Below are 25,989 nucleotides of genomic sequence, written 5' to 3'. Positions count from 1 at the left end.
TACATACTTGAAATTTTCACCAAATGTTTATTTTAGCGTTATATAATTACGATTAAATTTTCAAAATATTTATAGACCATTGAAATTTTTTTTTTTTTTTGAAATGCCGATAAAAAAAATTGGCTTTCTAAAAAATTTTTAAAATTTAATACAAGGTTTATTATAAGTTTTCTAATAGTTGTAAAAAAAAAAAAATCATAATCGTTAGTCACAATTTTTTTTTATAAGCATTAAAAGTTCAAATGTTTACGAAATATATTAAAATCGCGAATATTTGTAAGGAATTTTGAAGTTAAAAATTCATAAAATTGTTGTGAATTATACCTAAGGTTAAAAACCCCAACTCAAGATTCTTCATAACTTTTTCTTCAAATAACTGTAAAAAAAACTCCAGCGTTAATATAGAAAAAAAATTTGTGTATAAAATTTATTTTTTTACGAAATCGAGTAAAATAACGATTTATTACAACTTAAATTTAGGTAATAATATAATATATCCTACTAATTATCCTAGACTAACAAATTATCTCCGTTCAGAATCTTTTTTTGTATACAAAGATACCTGTCATTGCATTCAAATTTAACACATCTATTATAGTAACCTACTCATCTCCATATCTACTACCTATACAGCAGAGCGATATCCACTTGCTCACCTTTTTTTTTCCAATAATATGATGCTTTATTCGTTACTAAAATTAAATCAATTAAACATTAAAAATAATTAATAAAAAGAAATTTGTACATTTGTCTGGAAACCAGTGTTAAATTTCTGTGTACAATCCTTGGTAGATATAATAGTAAAAATATATAGTGGATAAAATATGTGAAACAGGTAAATTGCAGAGGTTTTTTTTTTGGTAATATCTACGTTTTAAAATAATTAAATTATTTTGTTTTTAATAAAAGACAAAAATCTCCTGTTTTTATTTATAGTAAATAAGTAATAGGTATTCCTCAGTCCTCACTGGTTTTCATGTATATACTTTTTTTTTAAATTATTCTATTTAAAATTTAAACTTCAATAAATTATAAGAAAAAATATACAAAATACATTAATTTAATGCCATGTAGAGAGAATATTGGTAAATACATAAATAATATTTAATTATAAAATAAGCTCATTGTAGGTATGCTTAATTATAAAAATTATTTGTTTTTAATACTAACAGTGTTCAGAAATTAGCAACCATAAAAAATTAATAATAGTAAAAAACTATAGGTATGTTAAACAATTTCAATACTCTTGATAACTGTCAACTTGTGTTCGGTTTTCAAATTGAAAATATCAACTATCAATTACAAATGATTGGTAAATAATAGGTACCTACAGAAGAAGTAGTTCTTATTTACCTATTTAAGTCTTTAAATCAAGGCCGGTGAGAACTTTGGTGGGCCCCAGAGCTGATCAATTTCGGGCCTTTTTACTTATATATACTTATTTTACTAAGATATATATAGCAGTATAGCACAACGCCCCACCCTCCCGCTGGCCATACTTTAAATTAATAGGAAAATAAATACCTTGTTCTTTTTTTATACCTACTATAACAGTATATGTATTCATGACTCCAAGAAGGCTTGGGCCTGTCTAAAGTAATCAGGTCCTACATATTTACCAATTTTTATTTAAATATAAAAATTCAAACAGGGGCCCTTGATATCACTCTCCACGGCCATGCTAAAAATACACATAGGTAACACGGGTAAAACAATAAATATATTTACGTTATATTTTAAACGTAAGGTATTTCTTTAGGTAAATGATGGAAAATTTAAATCAGTTACCTGTGTTATATTAGGTACTTAATATAATAACTGCAGAGTAGGTAATTAAATATTATATATTAGACGGGTAAAAGCGTATGATGTACACCGTTGATTCTGTAGTGAGTATATTATAAAACAAACGGCGTCACCGATTTTCGTCACGAATAAATCGTTAACGTGCCGCCATAGAGGCTCAGACTCTCAGAGTTCAAACGAATAATTAAATATTTGAACGTCTTACCTCCACGCCGAGGGGCGTGTACGAACGACCAACGTACGCGACATTCCGTTGAATTAACAATTAAACACCGATAACAGCGAAGAAAAACAATCCACCTTGCCCATTGTTCCCGACCATCGTCTGGCGGGCGTGTTCCGGAACACGGTGATAACACCACTGTAAACATTTTCTCGTCGTGTTCTGTCATTGGTACATGAACACGATATAAACAATTAAATACTTACACTGCATATATTTTTTTTTGTTTTTTATTACAAACCGTTGTTGGGTTTTTTAATTCGCTCCTCACGTTCTCGTTCGATTGCCATGAACGGTAACAAGCCATCGTTGTAAACCAGCAGCGAACGAGGCACACCGCGTGCGCGCGCGCGGTCTATTTATTTCACTTTTCAAAATGATCAAGTACGGCTATCTGTGCGTCTTGGCCGTTCTGTGGTGCTCGACACCGTTCACCCGGTCGCAAATAAATGACGTGGAAACCGAATGGCGATGTCCGCAGTACTGGGTCCAGTACGGAAACTCCTGTTACAAGTTTGTGAAGTCGCCGTTCCGACCGAGAAGTGAAGCTCATAGAAACTGTCAAGTATGTATTGTCGAAAACGAATGAGTTTGTTTTGATGTTTTCTAATTAGAACCCTTTTTGTTTTGTTTGCTTGTTCTCATCGAGTACGGTATTGATTATTAGTTGTGAGTTGTAAGCAGGGTAGGGCAAGATACTAAAAATAAAGTATCATGAAACGTGTATTTAGTGTATCTAGATACAAGATACATTGTGAATGTAGAAGAGATACAAGATACATGTATTTTTATGCTTTGATACATGATACTTTTATATTTCCTATTCAACTATTAAACGTAAAAGGTTTATACAAACATACAGTATACACATTACACTAGACAGTCCATACTCTATACTCTAAAAGTTTAGTATCATAGCTTATAGCATATAGGTACAATAAAATCATAAATATTAAATAATACAATAAGTCAATACATATTATAAAATTATTACTAATAAATCACTATATGTATTATGTGTATAAATACACCAAAATTAATAAATTACATAAAAATTACAACTTAAATTTTACTTATACATATATAATTATACACGTGTACGTGTTTAATTGGTTATGGACTTATCGTTAAAAATGAATATGTATATTTTATTGGTTATAGTCTTATGGTTAGTTTTTAAATTAAATGTTATTTTTATAGCAAAATTTTGATTTCCTTTAAGAAAAATTAATAAATAATAAAAATTATCATTATTGTTTCATTTATCTAAGTTTTGAAGGTTCTGCAAATCGAATTCAAATTTCTTGGTACTATTCAGTACAAATATTTACAATAATAGTATCTTGTATCTTTTGACAAAAAAAGATACAAGATACCTCTAAAAAATGTATCATGATACTTGATACTTTAAAATTATGTATCAAGATACAAGATACAATTGTATTTTTGATATTGCTCAACCCTGGTTGTAGGTACTGTTGTATTGCTATGGCGGTACATGTTTATGTTGGGTATCTATATAAATTATATAAATTCATTCCACAAATGCATGTAATTTGTTTGTACGTTATTTAATTTTTGAAATGTTATGTTATATAAGGATTATTAAAGTTAAACTACAACTGCCCAGTACTCCATAAGTGTGTTTAATATAAATAGTGCAGAGATATAATTTTATTAATATCAATAATATTTTAAATTGTAACTGTTCTTATTTTTATTTATTCTTGTAATTTCTATAAGTTGTCTACCACAACTGTCACCTCCTTTTACTTGATTTCCTATCAAATTGTTTTATTTATTTTGAGGTTATAGTTATAGGTATACTTCTAAAATTGTTAATACATGTTATTTTGTTATAAATAAAACTTTAATATAAACGACCAATTTTATAAATCAAATTCATTATAAAAAATGTAGAATCATTAACACAGTTATGTTAACATTTTAAAATGATATCCAAAAGGTTCAACATATTACTAAAATGGTAATTAAATCAAATTAAATAGGTAATTTTAATCACCATACATTTCCAGTTTTCTTAATTAAGTTTGTCTTACATTAATTTGTATGCAAAAATAAATAGGTATATCATACATATTTATTGATTTCGAGATAACTAGTAGATTGTCTACTTTGTTATGTCATGTTTAAAATTATAGCTTCCTCTTCCATAATTACAGTACCAAACCTTGGTTCAACCTACTTTTATGACTAAAAAGGAATCTTAAGTGGATGTTATACCTGCATGTGTTGTCTCTGTTTTACATACATACAAATCATAAAATATGTACAATTTTTGTTCAGCAGAATTCATTTTCTGTTGTTAGCTTTAATAATAGAGTAAATTTATAGTTTATAAAATTTAAAGATAAGAATATTATCTAGAAAATGTCATATGCTTTTATTAATATTATCATTTTAAAGTGAGTTATGAACATTTTAAAGTTGAAATATCTTACATAGCTATACCTAACTCACTTTAAAATGATAATATCAATAAAAGTATATGATTTTTGAATTTCTTTGATATTATTTTTACCTTTCAATTTGATAATAGGTAAATTTACTCTAATATTAAAGCTAACAATAAAAAATGAATTTTGTTGAACAACAATTTGCTGTGATGTACCATTAGTAAGACAGAAACAACACATGCAGTTATAACGTCCTCTAAAAAAAAAAAAAATTGAATATGTGTATATCACTGATTCAGGCTCTCCATCGTCTTTTAATTGTTTTTAACTCACTTATTATGTATGAGTCTTTACATAAAAACTATAATTATTATTGTATAATAATATTGATGCTTAAATATATTTTAGGAAATGTCGTATAATACTTAATAATTTATTTGACCAAATTTTAATTTACATCTGCAAGTAGTGTAAATTATTTGTTTTTATACTTCAATAATTAATTTTTAACCTGTTTTTCTTTTTTAGGCTTTTGGAGCTGATTTAGCTAGTGTTAATAGCTTAGATGAACATGGTTTTCTCATAAATCAACTCTTGCAACAGGACCCACAACATAGACAATGGTATGTAAGTGGTAAGCAAACCAGCCCTGGAGTGTGGGTAAATGATGTGGAAAACAATATTCCACTTATTGATGTCGAAAGTGCACTATTACCTGAACAACATACAACATTAAACAGAGATTATATTGCATACACGTAAGTCGTTATTATGCATCTTGAAAAAATTATATTTAAGTTTTATTAAGCTAATAAAATTTAAATTATAAAAGTGTGTTTTATTAAATTAATAGAAAATATTAAATCACAGTTTATTTTGTATAAAATTAATTATAAAAATTATTTTTTTCAGTTATTCAGTTCAATTACAAAAATGGGGATTTGAAAAAGTTCCAGGAGACCGATACTTGCTTTATATTTGTGAAATACCTCTTAATAAACAACATTTAATAGTTGAAGAACGTTCCTATAAGTATGGCTATAATATTGATGATCAGCAAAAAGTGCCTCGAGGACCTTACTTTATTAAAGAACCTACAGATGTAGTATTTGATAGTTCAAGAATGTCAATTACCAATGACGTAGCTTTGAGGTATGTAATGATAATACAAAATTATTATTATTAATAAGCATCTGGTTAAAATCATGTAACTATTACTGCGACGGTAATAATATCAAAAACAAAATGAACTAATGCAGTTAATAGCAAAAACAAAAATAATGAAAATGTAGTTGATAGTGATTTCAAAAATACATTTTATTTTATTTTAATTAAAATGATATGAAATTATAAAAGTTTAAAATAAATATGAAGCATTAGGTATATAAAAACAAATAATAGTAAAATAATAGTATAATATTTATACTTACAAATTAAAATTATACGTTATACCTTTTGCATTGCTCACCTGTTGTAAGATGGGTCTGTTAACAAAATACTTGGCTCGAACCACTATCAGAACAGTATAATACATTTTGAATTAATTTCACAGTTAAATTATTAGAAGGGTACATAGATACTTTCCGTCTATTAGAACAACTAAGCATTCATGTATCAGATAATACTAGGTCAAAGTTTACCACAAATGCATTAATAGTAAAAATGATGTCCATAGCTAATAACAATTAATCACTCCTACCAAAACCACAACATTTTTTGTTTTAACTTATAATAATTAATAATGCTATCATACATTACTATTTGTATTCTGTTTAATTTCATATACATAAATATTTTGTACAAAAGTTGATTGGTGTAAATTCATATAAAAAATAAAATAAAAGTTATCATTAGACAAATATGCTTTTATTTTCATTTTTTCAATGATTTGTCTAGATTCAATTACAGTAATTACTCAATAATTCGAAAAACTCCATAAATCGAACTAAACGCTAAGTCCTCTGAGAAAGCTTCTATAATTAGAAAAAAATACATGTATTCCGGTTCTCTCAATAATTTGAAATGTCTGTCGGTGAGGCAAACTCTACAATTCAAATTTTTTTTCCACGAACCTCTATAATTCAAATTTATATGTAAGTTCATATGTATAAAAATTATGTACAATCTATTTAACGTACTCGTAATGAAACTAATAATGACGATGATTAAATATTATTGTAGTTTATAAATGTTATTGTATCTTACCTACCTAATCTAAACTTTAATTGTACCATTTTACCAAAATAAACCTCTGCACGGGTAAACTGTTATTGAAATTGAATAAAGTAGTCAATCGTAATATGGGTCCCGTAAAGTACAAATGTTTGTTGATAGCCGACAAAAAAAAAAAGTGATCGCAGCAGTTGAAGCAGGTAAAAAAAAAAAATGTTGCTGTACGTTTTGGTATCCCAGCTTCTACTTTTTCAACAATACAATATAACAGATTTCTTTAATACATAATATGTATAATATAATAATATTAAAAATAAATGTAAGATATAATAATATGTATGTATGTATAATAAATAAATATCAATTAATAATTTTAAAATATAATTATATTTATATGTAATAAGTAGGTTTCGGATTTATGTGTATTTATGAAACCAAAATATGTGCTAAAAAAATCAAAATATGTATTTTACTAATATTATTTATTTATTAATATTTAATTATATAATATATCCATATGAGTTTCTAATAAAACCAATTATATTTTAAATAGTATAAAATTATTTAAAAAAAGGTGTTACAAATAATAAAATAGAAATAAAAATAGCAAAAAAAAAAAAAAATTTAATTATCTTGATTACAATTTATGATAACAGCCATTTTTAAATTTTTAATTTCAAAAAATTTTCGATTTGGTCATACATAATTAATAATTATTAAAAAATCGTAAATTAACAAATTGTCATAATATGTAGGAAAAAATGGAATTATTGAGAAATATGTAAAAACATGTACTTATGGCAAAATATGTAAAATAAAATATAGTTAATTTCATTGGAAATTCCTTGAATTGAATTTATCACTTACTTAAATTAATTTATTAAGTCACAGTAAAAATATGTATTTACATATAAAGCCGAGCTCTAGTAATAAGTAAATGTCAAAATAAATGTAATATATACATGTGTATATATATACATTTTTTCACCTCTCTTTAATTCTAATTAATTTTTTTTCCCTCGATTATTCGAAAACTTGGTAAATCGAAAACCTCTATAAATCGAAGTTTTAACTCGGGCCCCCTGAATTTCGAATTATCGAGTGACTACTGTATATTAATGTCCTAAACATGTATATGCTCCGAGAGACCTTTTGAAGTTGACTCACCTCAATATTAATTTAGTCTTTTTAATTTTTTACTATACATCTTCAGTATACACTTTATTTATGCAACTGTTGTGCACTAATAAATCCTTATTTTATATTGAATTTTAAGTTATATGGCACTTGCACAGAAAATTCACTTATTTAATATTACATAAAATACTATATTTTAGACATAACGTTTAAAATATCATCACTAACTAAATCAATTTTATAAGGTTATGAAATAAAATACTAATTGATCTACTTATTGTGAAAATTATAATCATTGTTATAATATACGTAGCTTTATTTGTTATTGCAGTTTTACTGTCGTTATATTAACCGTTGCTTTAATGGTTTTGCTTTTTTTATCTAGATCCTTATTAATAATACAAATAAAAATATCAATTGACTTATTTAAGTATAAATATTTTAATAATTTATTATTTTATTATATTTTAACTATTTATGTATTATATATTTAATAAAAAATATATTTTAGTTGTGTTGCTGGAGGTTACCCAACACCAACATATGAATGGTTTAAAGAAGATTATGATAATCAGGATCAATTATTATCTACAAAAATTGATCCACTAAGTAATAAGAGATTCACATTAAGTGGTGGAACTCTTATTATTTATGCTCCCAAAAGGGTAAGAATTAATAACATCATTTTTGTATTTAAGTGGTGACCAAGGTATATAAAAAATTATTATTGATTATTATAGGATGAAGATAGAGGTCGGTATCACTGTAAAGCATCAAACATGTTTGGTTCTGTAATTTCTGAAAGTATACAACTTTCATTTGGATTTATTGGTGAATTTAATTTACAACGTCCTCTTGAACGTGGTAATAAGAATTGGGGAAAAACAATATTCTGTGATCCTCCTCAATATTTTCCTGGTGAGAAAAAAAAATAATACAATTTATTATTATTTTTATTATTCACAATGTAATGAATTGTGTCTATTCATTTTGATTGTTTTTAGAGGTGAGATATTATTGGGTTAGAGAATCGTTTCCTAACTTGGTTCAAGAAGATCGGAGAGTGTTTGTCTCATATGATGGATTCTTATATTTTTCCGCTTTGGAAGAAAGTGATGCTGGCAATTATAGTTGCAATGTGCAAAGTGAAGTTTCTAATACTGGCAAGAATGGTCCCTTGTTCCAGTTGCATGTAGTAACACATTGTATGTACTCGTATTTTTATAATTTGTATATAATATGTACGTTTAACTTATTTATTATTATTTTTTTTTTTTAGCTGACTATCAACAACTTATATTACCCAACAATTTCCCTAAAGCTTTTCCAGAAGCACCTATTGCTGGCCAAGAAGTTAGACTTGAATGTGTTGCATTTGCATAGTAAGATTATTATTCTCTTATCTTTTTTTATACATAATTTCCGAAAACTTATCTTTAAACTATCTAGCTTATTAAATGTATAACACATTTTGTTACTGGCAATAATGAAAATAAATCTTTTATGTCAGAATTTATATTATTTCTCAGTCATTTTTGACAATGCTTAACTTTTTCAGTAAACGTAAAAAAATATATTACTAAGATTTTTAAAAATATGAATATTGAATAAGAATAATTTTTAGTGACTGATGTTCTTTAAACAAACAAAGTGGAAACATTTTTTTTTTATATAAACAAATATTATATAACTATTAATTTTTATAAAGCCAAACACTTCTTTTTTTCTTATTTTTGGCACGGTAGTCACTAAATATGTAAATATAGGCATGTGTACAAAGTGATCCAGTCAACCCCAGACTAAATACATAGTGAAATATTTTTGAGCTTAAAAATTGTAAAACTTACTAATTACTATACCCTACTATAGTTTAGAACATATATATATTATTTCCAGGCCATGCTTATATTCATAACAATTCCTAATAAAATTATAAGTTATTGCAATATTATAATAAATACAACATTTACTCATTAGCTAACAACTCAAACAGGGGGGGTTCCCATAGGGTATACTACATATACGCTGTGTACTCTCAAGATTTTTTTCAATATTATGGGTATATACACGCAGTATACCCATAATACATGTGTATTTGATGATATAGTATACTCTCAAAAAAATTAATAGGAACACCACTAAACTCAAAGCACTATGGACAAACCCTAAGAAATTTAGTTATTTTTTGAATAACTACTAATAATTATTATTATTCATTCCATCATTGCCTGTTACATGTATAATATACATTATAACTCGACCCTTGTTAAACTTAAATTACTTTAATTATACTCCATTATTAAATTACTGAGTATTTCATTTTCTAATAAATAATAATTACTTTTTATTACTTTTATTTTTAGTCCTGTACCTTCATATAATTGGACAAGGAAAGGTTCTCCGTTACCTAAAGGCTCTTATTTGACAAGCTACAACCGTGTATTGATAATTCCTGAAGTTCAAGTCGAAGATCAAGGAGAATATAATTGCCATGTTTTTAATGACCGAGATAGTAAAGAGAAAAGTGTTACTTTAACAATACAAGGTAATTAAAAATTATTACTTTAATATATAGTTTTTGTCAAATAACTTGAACCATTTTTATGGTTCTGCGCTTTCATTTATCTGTAAAGGGTTTATGCATTAAGCATTAAAAATCTCAATTTATGTCCTACAATATATTATCTAGATATATTCAACTATAAGAAATTTCTAAATTATTTTTCCCTCTGTAATTAGCTATTGACCGACTGTTATACAAATAAACTAATGGTACATTTAACTTTTAACACTTTCAATGCCACCCATGATTTTGTAAGTTATACTGCGACATCGGTTGTTCATACCGTGATGCAATGATTCGATAATGTGAATCTAAAAATAACAAAAATGTTAGTGACGCGTTTACGCGTCACTGGCCCAATGAAATAAACTCTGTTGACGTGTATACGCATCATTGCTATTGAAAGTGTTAAGTTTGTAGATGATTGGAAGTATTCATTACAGGTGTTGCTCTTTAAGTATTTTTTGTTTTAATATTTTTGAGGATTCACTATATTAGACGTGTGCATCTGATGTTATGGTTATTATATTCCAAATATTCTTTTAGCCGAACCAAACTTTACAATCCCATTGGAAGATAAACACATGGATCACCAGTCAGATTTAACATGGACATGCGAAGCTTTTGGTGTTCCAGATGTAACATATAAGTGGTTTAAAAATGGCGAACCACTAGATATTGATAAACTATTACCTGATGATCAAAAACGGTATTTAATACAAGACAATGTATTAAGTATAAAATATTTAGAAACTGAAAAAGATTCAGGAATGTATCAATGTCAAGCTCGCAATACTTTAAAAACCCGTTACTCATCTGCACAGTTAAGAGTGCTATGTAAGTTAATTATTTTTTATTATCACAAAGATATAGTGAAAAATTCATAATATGATTTTCTTTTTATAGCTTTACGTCCATCATTTAAAAAGAAACCTCTGGAGCCTGAAATATATGGCGCTGAAGGCAAAAATGTAACAATTAAATGTAATCCTGAAGCTGCACCTAGACCTAAATTTACATGGAAAAAAGATGGATATATTATAGGTTAGTTATTATGTTTTGTTTTTTTTTAAAGAAATTAATGAATAGCTAAGTAATTTATAAAAAAATTAAATAATGTTGGTACATTTTTTTAAACTAGTTTACATTTTAAATAATAAATTAAATAAAGACAGATTTTTATTATTAAAACTATTAGTATATAAATGTATTTAATAATAAGTCTCGTAAATTACGAATCGTAATATATCAAATTCTGTATTCTTAGGTGATACAATTGCTAATAATGGTGTGGTTATTGCTAATTTATTCTCTGATTACTTTTCCACCGTATATAACACTTTACCTGTTCCTTCACTTGGAGAATCTTACATTTCTGCCTCTACTCATCAATTTTATCATACCCTCCTAAATGTAGTATTTATTTTGATGAGGTATCTTATGGTAATTAATAAAATCTAAGTCTCCTAGCCCTGATGAAGTTTCTGGTTACTTTTTGGCAAACTGATAAGTTCTATAGCTTATCTAATATTTATATATATGAAACAAACTCACGACCAGAGTTGATTTTTTCTTCACATTACTAAGGGAAATATTAAATGATCACATTAACAACATTTTTATGTAATTCTCGGTTTGCCTATCAATGTTAATACTATTTTTTAGATTTTTATTGTAAATTTTATATGTAAGATATATATTGTATGTAATATAGTATTTCTTTTGTAATATTGTTCCTAACCTGTTATTAGTCGTGTGGTTTGAGGTTCTCTCACCATATCATTTTTGTCACCACTATCTTTTATATCAATTTATTGTTTAGTAGTTATGTTATACTTTACCAGGTACATTTAATTTAAAAATTGATGGGCGTTAACCAAAATTGTAATTGATTATCTATTGTCAGTATCCGTCTAACGCAACTCATATCCAAACTGTGACAGAAATTCTCTATATTCTAACCATTATCATAGGTAATTTGTACATCGTGTTCAAATTCAATTTGCAAAAACATACTACAACCACATTTGATTCCTGTATTTGTAATACGCAAATTCAAGAAGAAAACATTTTATTTCTTTATTTTTTTTGTAATAACAATAATAATGTTAATTGCTTAATGCTCAACTATTCATATTGTAATGTGTAGTGTGTTATATTGTAAAGAAAATATTAATACTGTAAATATATCATATAGATTATAAGTGCTTATAACAGAATAGTTAATAAAAATTACATAACAAATATATTTTGGTTGTTTAAAACATATTATATATGACATATTAAAAAATTGAGAGAATTTCTCACCATGCAACTAAAGGAGTAATAAAAAAAAAAAAACGTGACCAATGACGAGTTTAATTATCTGTACTATTTTATTCAATTGAATAAATTATTATTATTATTATTAAATATAATCATGTGATATAACTATATATTTGATCAATTCAAAATTGTTTTGCTGTTTTTAGATGTTTCAAATACTGCTTTTATTATCTGTATTGATATTTTTGTGTTTTACACATATTTCATTTACTACATTTTATGACCTTTTTTTTAGGGTCCGGAGGTAGGCGTCGCATATTAGAAAATGGAAATTTAATAATTAATCCAATTGGAAGAGATGATGAAGGGATGTACATATGTATTGCAGAAAATTTGTATGGAACCGCAGAAAGTCATGGAAAACTTATTGTTATGCGTAAGTTATTATTTTTTTAATTAATTATATTATAATATTTTTATTCTTGCATTTCTTTAATTATTATAACTTTACTTTAGGTGGCCCAGTGTTTATTGAACAATTAAATCCCCAAATAAGGTCAATTGTTAAACATGATTTACTATTACGTTGCCAAGCTGTTTCTGATGAACTCTTAGACATTGCATATGTTTGGACCCATAATAATATGCCATTAGCTAATTCTAATTCTGAACTCATTGGACATGTTGTGAGTATTAGTCTTTTAAATCACCTTAAATTACAAATTATTTGTATTGACTTATTTTATATTATAAGTAATAAATAAATAATTTTTATCTTATACATTTTAATAAATTAATGACGATGGACAGAGTACTGGACTTTTTGGTGATGTCTGTAAGGGAGTTTTCACTGTATTCCACTTTTCTATTAATATTTGAAAATAACCAACGTTGATAACTTAAAGCCTTAAATTGTATAATTCAATTAGAATTTAGAAAAATACACTCATGATAAGTATTTTATCATTAGATTAATTTTTAAAATAGTCTTAAGAAACAAATAAGCAACAGTAATTAAAAATGTCTCATAACTAATATATAATTATAAATGATCTATTTAGTTGTTTATAATGTATATAATATCATTTTTTTTTTATGTTAATTAAATTAAAATTATAAAGGTACAAAAATCATCATTTTATAATGATAAAACAATTTGTATTTCGTTTTAAATACAAAAAAATAATATGTTTATATATATATATATATATATATATAGTGTGTTATGCTAAAGGGTACCACTAAATATTTCAGTTGGATGATCTTGTATTGATATGGAGTTTTTGCTGATTGAAAGAGAGTATTTAAATACTAAGTTTTTAGTTAGTTGAAACCTCCCTTAACAGACACATCAAAAATTTTGAGTACAATATTTGTTTGAGTACAAACTACAAAGTTTTCACAAACAGCTGTTTAAATAAAAGAAAAATTTAAGCAATTGAGAGTGTCCGGTTTTCAGAGGTTTTGCTGTATACTATTTTATTAAAAACATATCTGGTACTTCAAAAATCATATTTCTGTTATTTCTACTACCTAACTACCTAATTTTTTGAGTAGAATGGATTGTAGGTACTCTAAGTCTGATCTTCTCATCATATGTACAAACCATTTAATACTTTGTACTTTCACAAAATTAGTTATTCTAAAAATTTCCGTCAATTATATCGGATTTTTGTTTCTTTTTCTACATCAGCATTCCAGTTTGTTGTCATATATCGGGCTAAAGATGATTCACAGTATTTTGTTTTCAAATTACATTGGTTTTCACATCATTTGGTTTGTTAATGGCCATACTTCACATCTATATGTTAGGGTTGGTCTTATAATCGTTATGTTGAAATACACTTTGATTCTTCTAGAAAACAATTTAGATTTGAGGTATTTGGTTAATGAAAAAGATAACTTAATCTTTTCTGTCCTGTTGGTTTGGCTGTTTAATTTGATGAACCAGTCATTATTATCACTGTTAGTAGCTCTCAAATACGTAAATTGGTGTACTTTTTCAAATTTATGTCTTTGTATCACCACATTGTCTTGCATGGTTGTTTGTTGGCAACAGCTCCATTACTTTGGTTTTGTTATCATTCACAGCCAGCCTTATGGCCTTTGCCTTATTGATGAGAGTTGAGATGTTTTGCGTTATACTACATACTCTCTTTATCGTTAACAATTAGATGAGTATTTTTATTAAATTTTAAATTTTGATGTAAATCTGTCATTTATTATAAAAATTAAAACGACGAGTCTTTTTACTAATGTATCTAATGTATTTAAATAAATTGACAAATTTATATTAAAATAGTTTTTACATAATAAGGTAGAGGCAATTATAATTGTGACACTAGTAGAAAACCACAATACTATTAGGTAGTTGCAATAATCAATAAGTACCAACAATTATCAAGCATACATTATACCTTTGCATTTAATTTATTTTAATTTGTATTAAATAATGAACAATTTATTATTAAAGAGCATTAATAGTGGAGAGCTATACATTCATAATATGACATTGGAAGATTCTGGTGAATACAAATGTTTTGTACACAGTGTAGTTGGGGAAATATCATCAACAACTAATTTATTTGTTGATGGACCTCCTGGACCTCCAGGTATATTATATTTTTACCTAAACATTGTAATATAAAATGTGCATGTACAATGTAGTTGCATTTAATTAAATCATTTTTTGTATAGGTGGACTACAAGTTGAAGTCTTAAAGACATCTGCCAAACTTCAATGGTCTGATGGTGCATCAAATGGACGTCAAATAACACATTATATAGTAAGCGCCCGTTCACAATGGAACAGTACTTGGTATACAGTTGCCACAGGTAATATTTAAGTTAGAAATTTATGTTTCGTCTTATCTAAAACTGTTATTAAACATTACAGATTTTATAGTCAAGGAAGTTGATAGGTATAATGGGCGCAAAGAAGCATTTTTAGAAAATATTTTGCAACCTTGGTCCAAGTATGAATTTAGAATGGTAGCAGGAAATGAGCTTGGTTTTGGTGAAATATCTCTTCCTTCACCTCAAGTTAATACACCAGCTGATCGCCCATATAAAGCACCAACAAATATCACTGGAGGTGATGGTAAAATTGGAGATTTAACAATTGTGTGGAAAGTAAGTTATTATCACTTAATTTTCTTTGAATTGGTCTAAACATACTTATTTATACCATATAGCAACTTCCTCCTCAAGATCAAAATGGACCAGGGATCTATTATAAAGTATATTGGAGACGTTTAGATCATGACACAGATTTTCAGTATGAGACATTGCAAGATAATGGTAATATCGGAATGGCAGTAGTACACATAAAGCCAGAATTTTATTACACTAAATATGAAGTCAAAGTTCAGGTAAGAGTTGTTTAAGTCTATTTATTAGAGTATTCTCTATTTTTTAAACTTATTTTGTGTATCTACAGCCCTTTAATTCCTTTGGTGCTGGTCCTATATCAGATCCTAAAGTAATATATAGTGCAGAAGATATGCCACAAGTATCTCCACAGCAAGTGTTTGCTATTTCTTACAACTCAACTGCCATTAATGTAAGTTGGGTACCAATTGATCAATCACGAGAAATGTTACGTGGTAAATTAATTGGCCACAGAGTAAGTATATTTCATAATATTTAAAATGATTCATTATGTTCTGCGCCATGAAAGATCAAAACCTGAGTCTGAACAAAACATGTAGTCTGTGCAGCACCTAGCACCAGTCACATTGCATTGTCTGTGTAGCGGTGGTAAGGGGGTTTCATTAATTATATATGTGGCAGAGTTACAGTTTTTCATGGCCCAGAGTATAACTGTGATTTTGTACAAAATATGTTATTATTGTTTTTCATAATTACATAAACATTTAATAATATATTCTTTAGTTAAAATATTGGAAAAAAGATAAGAATGAAAAAGAAGAAGATGCTGTATATTATTTAAGTAGATATGTTAGGCCTTGGGCACTTATTGTTGGATTGCAACCAGATACAGAATATTATGTAAAAGTAATGGCTTTCAATTCAGCTGGAGAAGGTCCGGAGAGTGAGCGATATATTGGTAAGATTTTAAATTTAATAAGTGTTATTATATTTTTGTAAACTAATAATTGTTTATATTATTTGATTAATTTTTATATTTTATTAATATTAATAAAATAATAATAAACTCACATATTTTTTTTCTGTATTGTTGGTCATTTGTTTGCGATTATTATTACTGTACAGCGTTTTTCCTGTAAGATACGCTATTAAAGATAAATTATTAAAAAAAAATTATTGTTTAATAAAAGTAGAACCAAATAATAATAAATTAGTTATATATCTTAAAAATATGAGTCAACATGCAGAGAATGACTAAAACTACATATTATATTTTTTTTACAGAACGAACGTACAGAAAAGCTCCTCAAAAACCACCATCATCTGTTATAATTAACGGCATAAATCCAGGTACCATACATGTAACATGGCGATATGTACAACCAACACTTGAAGAAGAACCAATCAAAGGCTATAAGGTTTGTATATTGATAAAACCAATAAAGTTAATAATGTAACATTTGATTTTACATATGAATTGATAGGTGAGAGTATGGGAAAACGATCAAGACATGAGTACTGCAAATGATACGATTATTGAAATTGAAAGCAAATTAGAAGCATACATTTCTAACCTAACACCTGGAAAAGTATACAAACTTCGAGTATTGGCATATTCTAATGGTGGAGACGGACGGATGTCATCACCCATTAACACTTTCCAAATGGGTAAGATTTAATTAATTTAAAAATTTATCTTTACATTAATATTTATACATAATTTAAATTCTTATTACCTAGTTATACAGTTTATGTGATAAATTTAGTTGTTTCCATTGTTAGTTAGTACATTGCTTGATATATGTTGACAATGTCAAAACTTCTATTTCTGCATGTGATACTTCATTTTAAATTTCTTTTAGTTATGTGTAATGTACCAATTTCTTTGTATACCTAGGCATATTATATAATGATATATACTAGTATTTTATTTTTTTTAGGATTAAGTTCAGTTATTATCATCTTTATTTTTAAAAACACATACACATATAGTTATAAAGACAAAATTAATTTGATTTTTCCAACTCTATCTTCATAGCACCGTTTAGTAAAGTACTGTTTTTTATGTGTTACTTCATATTGTTTTATATACCCATAATTTATAAATAGGTATACTTAAATGCGAAACCATTTGTTTGCACAATTGGTTTAATATTACAAATATATAATTACAGGAAGTTTTACTTAATAATGAAAGTAAATTACTTATGTGTAGCATATAATATAAATAATTAAAAATATTTATATATTTATGCTGAACAATACAAGCTTACTCTAGTTATCACAATATGTAAGTAACATAATTTTATGTGAATGAAATAAAATAATTTCGCATGCGGATAATTGTGTACTGTTCAATGGTTTCATACCTAAAATATTGTTCAACTTATATTTTTTGCATGCATAAGAAAAATATAATTTAATTTTACATAGGTACAATCATTACAATTTTTTATCTAATAAATAATTTCATTTATTTCGGAAATTTGTAGTGATTTACGATTACTTTAAAATTTGTTTTATGTAAAAACATATTTAATTGATTAGGTAATCTGTCATTATCGCAATTTTGTTGTTCACTCATTTTACAACGTATCAAGCAATTGAAATAATGATGAATGCATTGTGAGAAACTTGAATCGCGAGCCTATGATAGATAAATCTTAAACTGTTGTTTGTTTTAGTTTTTAGGTATTTTCATATTTGTTTTTTATCGATTGAAAAATTATTTCTAATTTTCGTTTCGTATCATTATTGATTGTATTCTCAAGTATTTTGATTTTCAACGGTTTTACCTTTCACGAAAGTCTTTACACGTTAAATTCGAGTTGTTCAACCGCATAAGATTGTCGAATCTGTATAGCTATTAATTATAATGATTATTACTTAAGAAGCCACACCTGTACGTGTTGTCCTGTCTTACATACGTAAATATCAATGCTTATACGTCGTAATGTCGGTTTTTTTATGATATTTTAATTTTTAAACGAGTTATATGCCTATTTAAATCGCAGTATTTTATATTTTACTTACACATATCTCATTAGCCATTACCCGTTTAATATTTAAAATATCATTAAAAAAGAAAACCGATGACGTACAAACATAGAGAAAGTTCTTGTATTAAAATTTGATAATAGGTCAACTCATTCCAATAATGATTTTAACACAAAATTAGTTCTGCTGAACTATTTGCTATATTGTATAGTTATAGCTAGTATATATTTATTATGGTTGTACCTACGTTTGTGTGTTTTTAAGTTTGTACGTTAGACTAAGACAAATATTGCAAACATGGCATCTTTTTAATCACGCTTTTTAATCATCACTGTCAAATCACCAACAATAATCATAATGTACCATCGACATTTGCTTAATCGATTTGTTAACATTCGTTTAATTGTCTGCAACTTGTATAGAATCGTATAATGACAACCATTATTATTAGTGAATATAATATATATTATAGATTAATAAATGATTTGGAAATAGAATTTGGTGAGAAAATCATTAAGTTAAAAAAATGCGTTGCTTACGAAATAGAAAAATACGAAAACACTTCAATAAATTAGTCTTTAAATGCAAAATTCCCTAAAGTTGGAAACTAAGTCTTCAAAAAATGTTTTTAATATATATGTGTATCGAATTTGTATGCCTTATTTAATATAAGTAAGAAAGGTATTTTTCTGTATAAAAAGAGTTTAAATCGGCGTCGACTCTTTTTTATACTCATAATCATTTATTGTTAGTATTATTAGTTCGATTAAAATTATACCTATATGGCTATAATATGTTTAAGATGAAGTTGCTTGGAATATAAATTGAACAAGTCTAATTTTTATTTAACTTATTTAATAGATTGTTAATTTATTTATCTTAATTTATACATTATTATATTGAAAACATATAGGTGATTCAAATGTTTACATGTTTACATATTTAGGTACTTGATTCATTTTGAAAATTTATAATTTCAGTACAGGTTTTAAATGCATGTAATATCTTAGTCTTCTCTATAAATTATATTACATGTCATGTACTTGTGTTGAATAGGAACACAAAATATTATTGTATCTGCAGGGACCCAATGATAGCACGACCTGCGTAAAATAATAATTACTTAACTATTCATATTTGGATATTTTTTGTCCTTTTTCGTTCACAATAAAATAGTTTTTTCTTTTTTCTACAAGTAGAATTGAATTTACCATTTTAAAAATATTTTCTCAATATGTGAAGGATTACAATTTTTTTTTTTAGTAATTTAAAAGCCATCCAAATTTAAAAGTAAGAAAAAATTATGATTTAACTATATTTAATATAATAATTAATTAATAATATGATAATTTTTAAATAACGTTTTCTTTTTTACTTCTTATCTCAAGTGAATTTTAATTAAACACTAAACCTAAACCATCTCCCAGTAGGTAAAATGGTTAATTTTTGTTAACCGCACACAGTTTATTAGCCGTCGGCTTTTGCTAATAATAGAGTATGAATGAGTAATATTAGTAATTCGTAGATTGCTGTGCATTTCTTAATTAATAATACATATTAAGATATTCTAAAAGGTTATTAAAATACAACGTATGTTGTATGTACCTGTATAAATGACTGGACTTTATTATTATTATTATTATTATTATTATATTTCTTATATTTTACATCCAATATAAGTTTAACTGTAATAATATGTTGTAAGATAATATATGCTATTATTGCATATTTACGAATAAATTGGTATCTTTCTTTTATTATTCAATATTATTCAAAATTATAAATTATGTAGATAATATTTTATATTAAATTAACAAAAGTATTCGAAAGTTTATACTATATCGTCATAAATTACGTATAATGTAAACAAAAAAAAAAAAATATTAAAAACCGGGAAGTAATTTAAATGAGACAGGTATGTGCATATAGTAACGTAAAGTTGTTAGGTACATTCAACAGTTTTTTTTTTATAAAAAATTAATATTATGATTTATAAATTTGAAACAGCAATAATTCAAATCGAAAATATTTGTAAAATATGTATTTATATAAAAGTAGTAAATCCATGTTAGTACATAATAATATGTTTTCAGTCAAAACTATTGCGTGTGCGTGTAACTGTAAATTATGATAAACATTTTCATGTATGTTCAATAAAGATTTAATATTATTATAAATCTAGTAAAAATATGGATGTTTTTATAGAAAACATAGAATCTAGAATCACATACAATTCTGAAATATTTACTTGACACGCAATTTTATTGAAATCAGTTTTTTACTTGTATGTTTAATACATACAATTGTAAAAATATTTATTTATATTAGTCGTAATTCGCTCTAATTCCTTTTGCTATATAGTCAAAAATATAAAGTTTGATAACCCGTGCTTACTAGAATATTAACTTAGATTGCATTTAATATTTTATTATCTCAATAATTGTGATTTTCCAAAATTTTAGAACTATTATTACAGTAGAACAACGATCGTTTCTAAATTGCAGATCATATATACGTCACAATGTCCTGTTTAAAAACACATGTCTACCAATAAAATCGTTTAGGCTTACCTACGTTTTATTTGCATAGATATATAAAAATACTGATTAATCATTACGATATAATTGCGATTGCCAGTTTGTACTTAAATATTGAATTTTAATTTGTGGGTTTGTCTTTCGTTCAAATGGAAGGACGTACGCTTGTTGCGGGAGTGGTAAACTGAGTCCCAAATAATTGGGTGGATATTGGGGCTAGATAAATTGAGTCCGGAAAACTTTAACGTGCTAGGTAAACTGAGTCCCGACTAATAATATTTTTCAATAGAATAATTTATAAAAAATAACAATTCTCTACATTCAATGAGTACTGTAAAATAATTAGTCACCAATTAATGATTATCGATTATCAATTTGCTTATTTAAATACATTCAAATAGATACATTTATAAAAATACATAGCAAAGAAATAGTTAAAATGAAAAAAATAACAATAGAAAATTATTTTTTTGAGACAAGAATTGTTGAAATATGAAAATAAAAATATTTTAAGATTTGAATTAGTTAAGAACATATCAAATACATTGTTACCATGTATATAATAACAATAAATGGTAATAAATAAAAAAAAAATTGACTTAAATTTGTATATTATATATTTAATTAGTTGTGATTTTTATGTACAACTACGTAATGATTTATATTAAATATTAAAAACAAAAAAAGCCCATTTTTAACCACGCCAGTTATGTTAACATAACAGATATTAAAAGTGAGAAAGGAAATGTGCTGTTTTGGAAACTAAACATATTATAATCAGGGACTCAGTTTACCTTATATCTTTTCAAATCCGGGACTCAGTTTACCAAAAAAAAACAGTATTTCGGACTCAATTTACCTATCCCCGCTTGTTGTGATCGTTGCGTGTATTATGTCTTGTATGATTTAATTGTTTTGTTTTGCATCAATGGGCATCATTCCTTACCAGAATGTCTCATTTCATAATATCAATCTTCTGTTTAAAATATTTGTGTGTATTTTTTTTCCAGGTAATCCCGATCTGTACTTGACCAACAAAGCGAGCAAAAACTCGGCAGTCTGTCTGTCGATCGTGTTGTTGCTGAGATTGTACGGCATCATTTAGAATTTATAGATCTAAAACGTAACGCGCACGACCACATGTAATAATCTCAATTATTATATTTTTTTAAACACATTTTTACTATTATAAACGTATAGTTTTAAGTTGATGACAATAATTCGCCCAGAGTGTGATCAATTTTTGTGATTATGGTTAGATATATTCATAACGGATCACATATATTATTTATAAGAATATTAACCTATAATGGTAAACTCTATACAATTGTCCATACAAGTAAAATATCAAAATATATATGATTTCGGTGTACGTAATTATATACCGAATGTATATGGAGAAAAAGTGCCTTGAAATATTATTAATAATATTATAATACGCATGAATCAAAAACTCTCGTCTGTGTTCAAAATATAATTGACAGCCATTATTTAATATAATATTATTGTGATTTAATACTATTCAATAGCAATAAGTGAGATTTTTAATATAAATACTGAAAAATGTTCTTGTAAGTATAATTTTCAATGTTGTAAAAATAGGTAATTGTTTAAAATGTTTCAAGCATAAGCTATTTAAATTCAGTGACTCTTAACCTTTTTTTTTGTTCGTGGTACCTTTGGGTATTTTATAAAAATCCCAGAATATTCTACATTTTATATAATGTGTATGAATCATTTATATTTTCAATATCTTGTGGTACACCTAAAACCAATTCACGGAACACTAGTGTTTTGCGGCACACCAGTTGAGAATCACTGTTAAATACAGTACATAAAATAATTTTATTTTATATATTATATTATATTAGTTAAAAGTGATTATATAGTGTTCAACCTACAAGTTGTTTTCAGATAATAATTTCTGGTGAAAAATTCTCAGTGTTAAAATGAAATCATTCTAATATTATGTTCATACATTCTATATAATAGCCTAAAGTAATTTTAATGTAGCTAAATATCAATAAAAAAAATAATTAAATATTAATTTTTTTTTATCATTAGATAAAATGCAAGAGACCTATATAAAACAGATTATTAATAAAATATTTTATATTATGTTATTAACTAAGAGTCTTTTAATTATATAATTTAAAAATAATAATAATAATATTTATATGTTAAATTAAGCAAAATGGAAAAATAATATTAAGCGCTATCTAATTTTTTATGATACTTAAACAAATTTAATTTTGAATATAAAAAAGCAAATTATTTACTATATTGTACGGCGATTTTATGACCTTTAGCTGTTTTAGTTTTATCCTTTTTTAAAAATGTACTAATAAGTAAATCATTATGGAATCTTAAAAGTACTAAAAAAATTAAAAAAATATAAAAACGATAAAATATTGCAATAAATTTTGTTTGTACAACACCGCAATAAATTAATTACATCAAATATTTAATTAATTGACCTATGTATTACCTACCTATGACAATGGCGTAGCCAGGATTTTTTTCGGGGGGCTGATCAATTTTTGTAAAATACAATTTAACATTTTTGTACTTTTAAAAATTAAAATAATTTTTTAATTTTCTTAATATTTTTTTGAGAGGAGAGGGAGGAGGCTACAGCCCCCTCAGCTTCCCCCCTGGCTACGCCACTGACCTATGAATAACACTCATAATTCCTATATATATATAATTTATTATACAGTAATATAATAGTACTAGGTTTTATATCTCTATATTTTGATTTATAATTAATTACCATACTTGGGAAGTATAAAAATGGATTGATTTTTATAATGGGAATTTTTTGCAAATATTTCTGAAAACACGTAGGAATTGCCAAAAAAATATTTAAACATAAAATCACTATATATATATAATCATAATAATATATCTGTTCATTCAAACATTTTACAACATTGATTTATTTTTATAATGTATATTATTTTATTTTTGTACTTGCGTTTATGAAAAGTAAATTAGTTCTTGAGATTTCATTCTCATAGGTATATATTATATTTTATATTAATTGCTTTTATACTTTTTATTCATTATTTTTATGTATACATTTTTATTGTATTTTTTACTATGCAATATGCGTTTTTTAATTTAAGTGAATCTATACCGTCCATACTATCTAGTGATATTTAATTAGTGCACAATATTGACGTACCTATTAAAGTAGTCGTTAAAATATTTTATTTATAACTAATATTGACAAATGTAGTTATGTAGTACTTAGAACAACAATAATGTAACTAAATACCATTGTATACTTTTGAAACTTAATGACTTTATATTGGCAATATGTAACTTCCACTTATTTTTTGCTTAAATATATTATATTATTAAAGATTAATCACAATATATACATGTATTTATTTGTTTTGCAATATTATCATTTCTTGTCGTCTTCTAGACGCGTCAAGCGTTTGGGAAATTTGTACAGTATTCTTCTACCAATTCACGAAGTTGCCACCACACCTGGAAAACACGAATAATCTGATAAATGATAGGTGATTTTCTCTAGTCTAGTAAGTTGTGTTAAGTCAAAAGTTTTTATTTTATTTTCGGAGTAAAAAAAATGTGCGGTTTCTAGAATCAGAGCATTATTAAAATAAATAAATAAAATTCACTCCCCAACAATAAAAAAAGTGTAATTAAACAATTTTTTTTTTTATCCTGTAATTCTCTTGAGACTATATTTCATCTTTATTATTAATTTAGGTTTTTGAATAAAATAAATGATTTATTTAAATTAATGTCTTATATTAAAAAAAAAAAAAATTGTATATTTTTGTATTTAATATTTTTATGAATATGTTTTCATTATTATTATTGACTAGTAGGTTGTAGGTATGTATATAAATGCAATTTAAATAAAATATTATATTCATTTTAATTTATTTCAAAGTTTTTGTTGAAATTACAATGTCAATAATTAGTTTAATAGGTATATCTATTAGACAGACTAAGCAGTCATGGCTAAATATATTTGTTTTATTTTTAAATTCTAACTAATATTGAGATTTTTAATTAAAAAAAAATGGCTTTCAGGATACACGAATATAATACAGAACAGTTGTTAAATTTGAAAATCGTGGCGACCCTGGAATAGTAACCAACGATCATATTATATCATATTAAATGTAAAATTGACAACATCTTGTACTTTTTAGTTGCTTAAAAATGTTGTTTTGATTAAAACTTTTTGAAATAATTAATGAAATAGTAAATTGAACAAGCATTGTACTTTAGAACACCGATGTTAAATCTGCGATACACAAAAGTCAGAAGACTACATGTCTATTGCTGGTAGGTATAATTAGAACAAGATTAGAGGTTAGCCAGATTAGCTAATGTAACCTTTCAAATTTTAAACATTTTGTTAGTAGTAAGAATATTGATTTGATAACCATTTGACCTCTGCAATTAGACGTCGAAAAAATGATTTTTTTTTAAACTTTACGTTAACATCTGAACCTGGTAACACGGCATGTATAAAAAATAACCACAGCATTGTAGCATAATTTTAATCTGACGTATTAAATATTATGAATGGACAGCACAATAATAGCCGAGTATAATGGTACCTGTTTGAGTTATAAGTGGTATACCAGTGATGCGCATAAAGAAACAGAAAGTTCTGCTTTAAAGAATTAAATAGACTTCCCAAGTCTTAAAACTTATAATAACTTTTTAAGGTAAATATCACTTTAATAATTATTATAAAAAAATATTCAGTGC

At 25.9% G+C, this 25,989-nt stretch overlaps 1 protein-coding gene across 2 annotated transcripts; it reads left to right on the top strand.

The window, feature by feature from the left end:
- Positions 1–2,156: 2,156 nt before the first annotated feature.
- Positions 2,157–24,607, top strand: LOC113555674 (contactin). Of its 2 annotated transcripts, XR_003405410.2 has the most exons (22): positions 2,157–2,594; positions 4,975–5,204; positions 5,359–5,598; positions 8,267–8,420; positions 8,496–8,673; positions 8,760–8,960; positions 9,035–9,137; positions 10,119–10,300; positions 10,865–11,155; positions 11,225–11,362; positions 12,879–13,019; positions 13,100–13,269; positions 15,057–15,195; positions 15,281–15,418; positions 15,480–15,715; positions 15,778–15,954; positions 16,023–16,208; positions 16,478–16,652; positions 16,979–17,112; positions 17,179–17,362; positions 17,869–17,984; positions 22,239–24,607. XR_003405410.2 is itself a non-coding variant. In XM_026960158.2 (21 exons), the coding sequence occupies exons 1-21, from the start codon at positions 2,406–2,408 to the stop codon at positions 22,331–22,333; spliced, it is 3,681 nt and encodes a 1,226-aa protein (XP_026815959.1). In that variant the 5' UTR covers positions 2,158–2,405; the 3' UTR covers positions 22,334–24,607. The 2 variants fall into 2 exon arrangements, 1 of the variants encoding a protein (XP_026815959.1); XM_026960158.2 differs by lacking the exon at positions 17,869–17,984 and having other exon boundaries at positions 2,158–2,594.
- The last annotated feature ends 1,382 nt before the right edge of the window (positions 24,608–25,989 follow it).

Source organism: Rhopalosiphum maidis, chromosome 3 (genome assembly GCF_003676215.2).
Source record: "Rhopalosiphum maidis isolate BTI-1 chromosome 3, ASM367621v3, whole genome shotgun sequence".
NCBI lineage: Eukaryota > Metazoa > Arthropoda > Insecta > Hemiptera > Aphididae > Rhopalosiphum > Rhopalosiphum maidis.
This window is presented reverse-complemented; position numbering and strand designations above follow the sequence as displayed.

Excerpts from the sequence above, each read along its gene's own strand:
- LOC113555674 (XM_026960158.2), top strand. The coding sequence starts at position 2,406 with ATGATCAAGTACGGCTATCTGTGCGTCTTGGCCGTTCTGTGGTGCTCG. Across the intron at positions 2,595-4,974 it reads AAGCTCATAGAAACTGTCAA|GCTTTTGGAGCTGATTTAGC; the intron begins GTATGTATTGTC and ends TTTCTTTTTTAG. Across the intron at positions 11,156-11,224 it reads TGCACAGTTAAGAGTGCTAT|CTTTACGTCCATCATTTAAA; the intron begins GTAAGTTAATTA and ends TTCTTTTTATAG.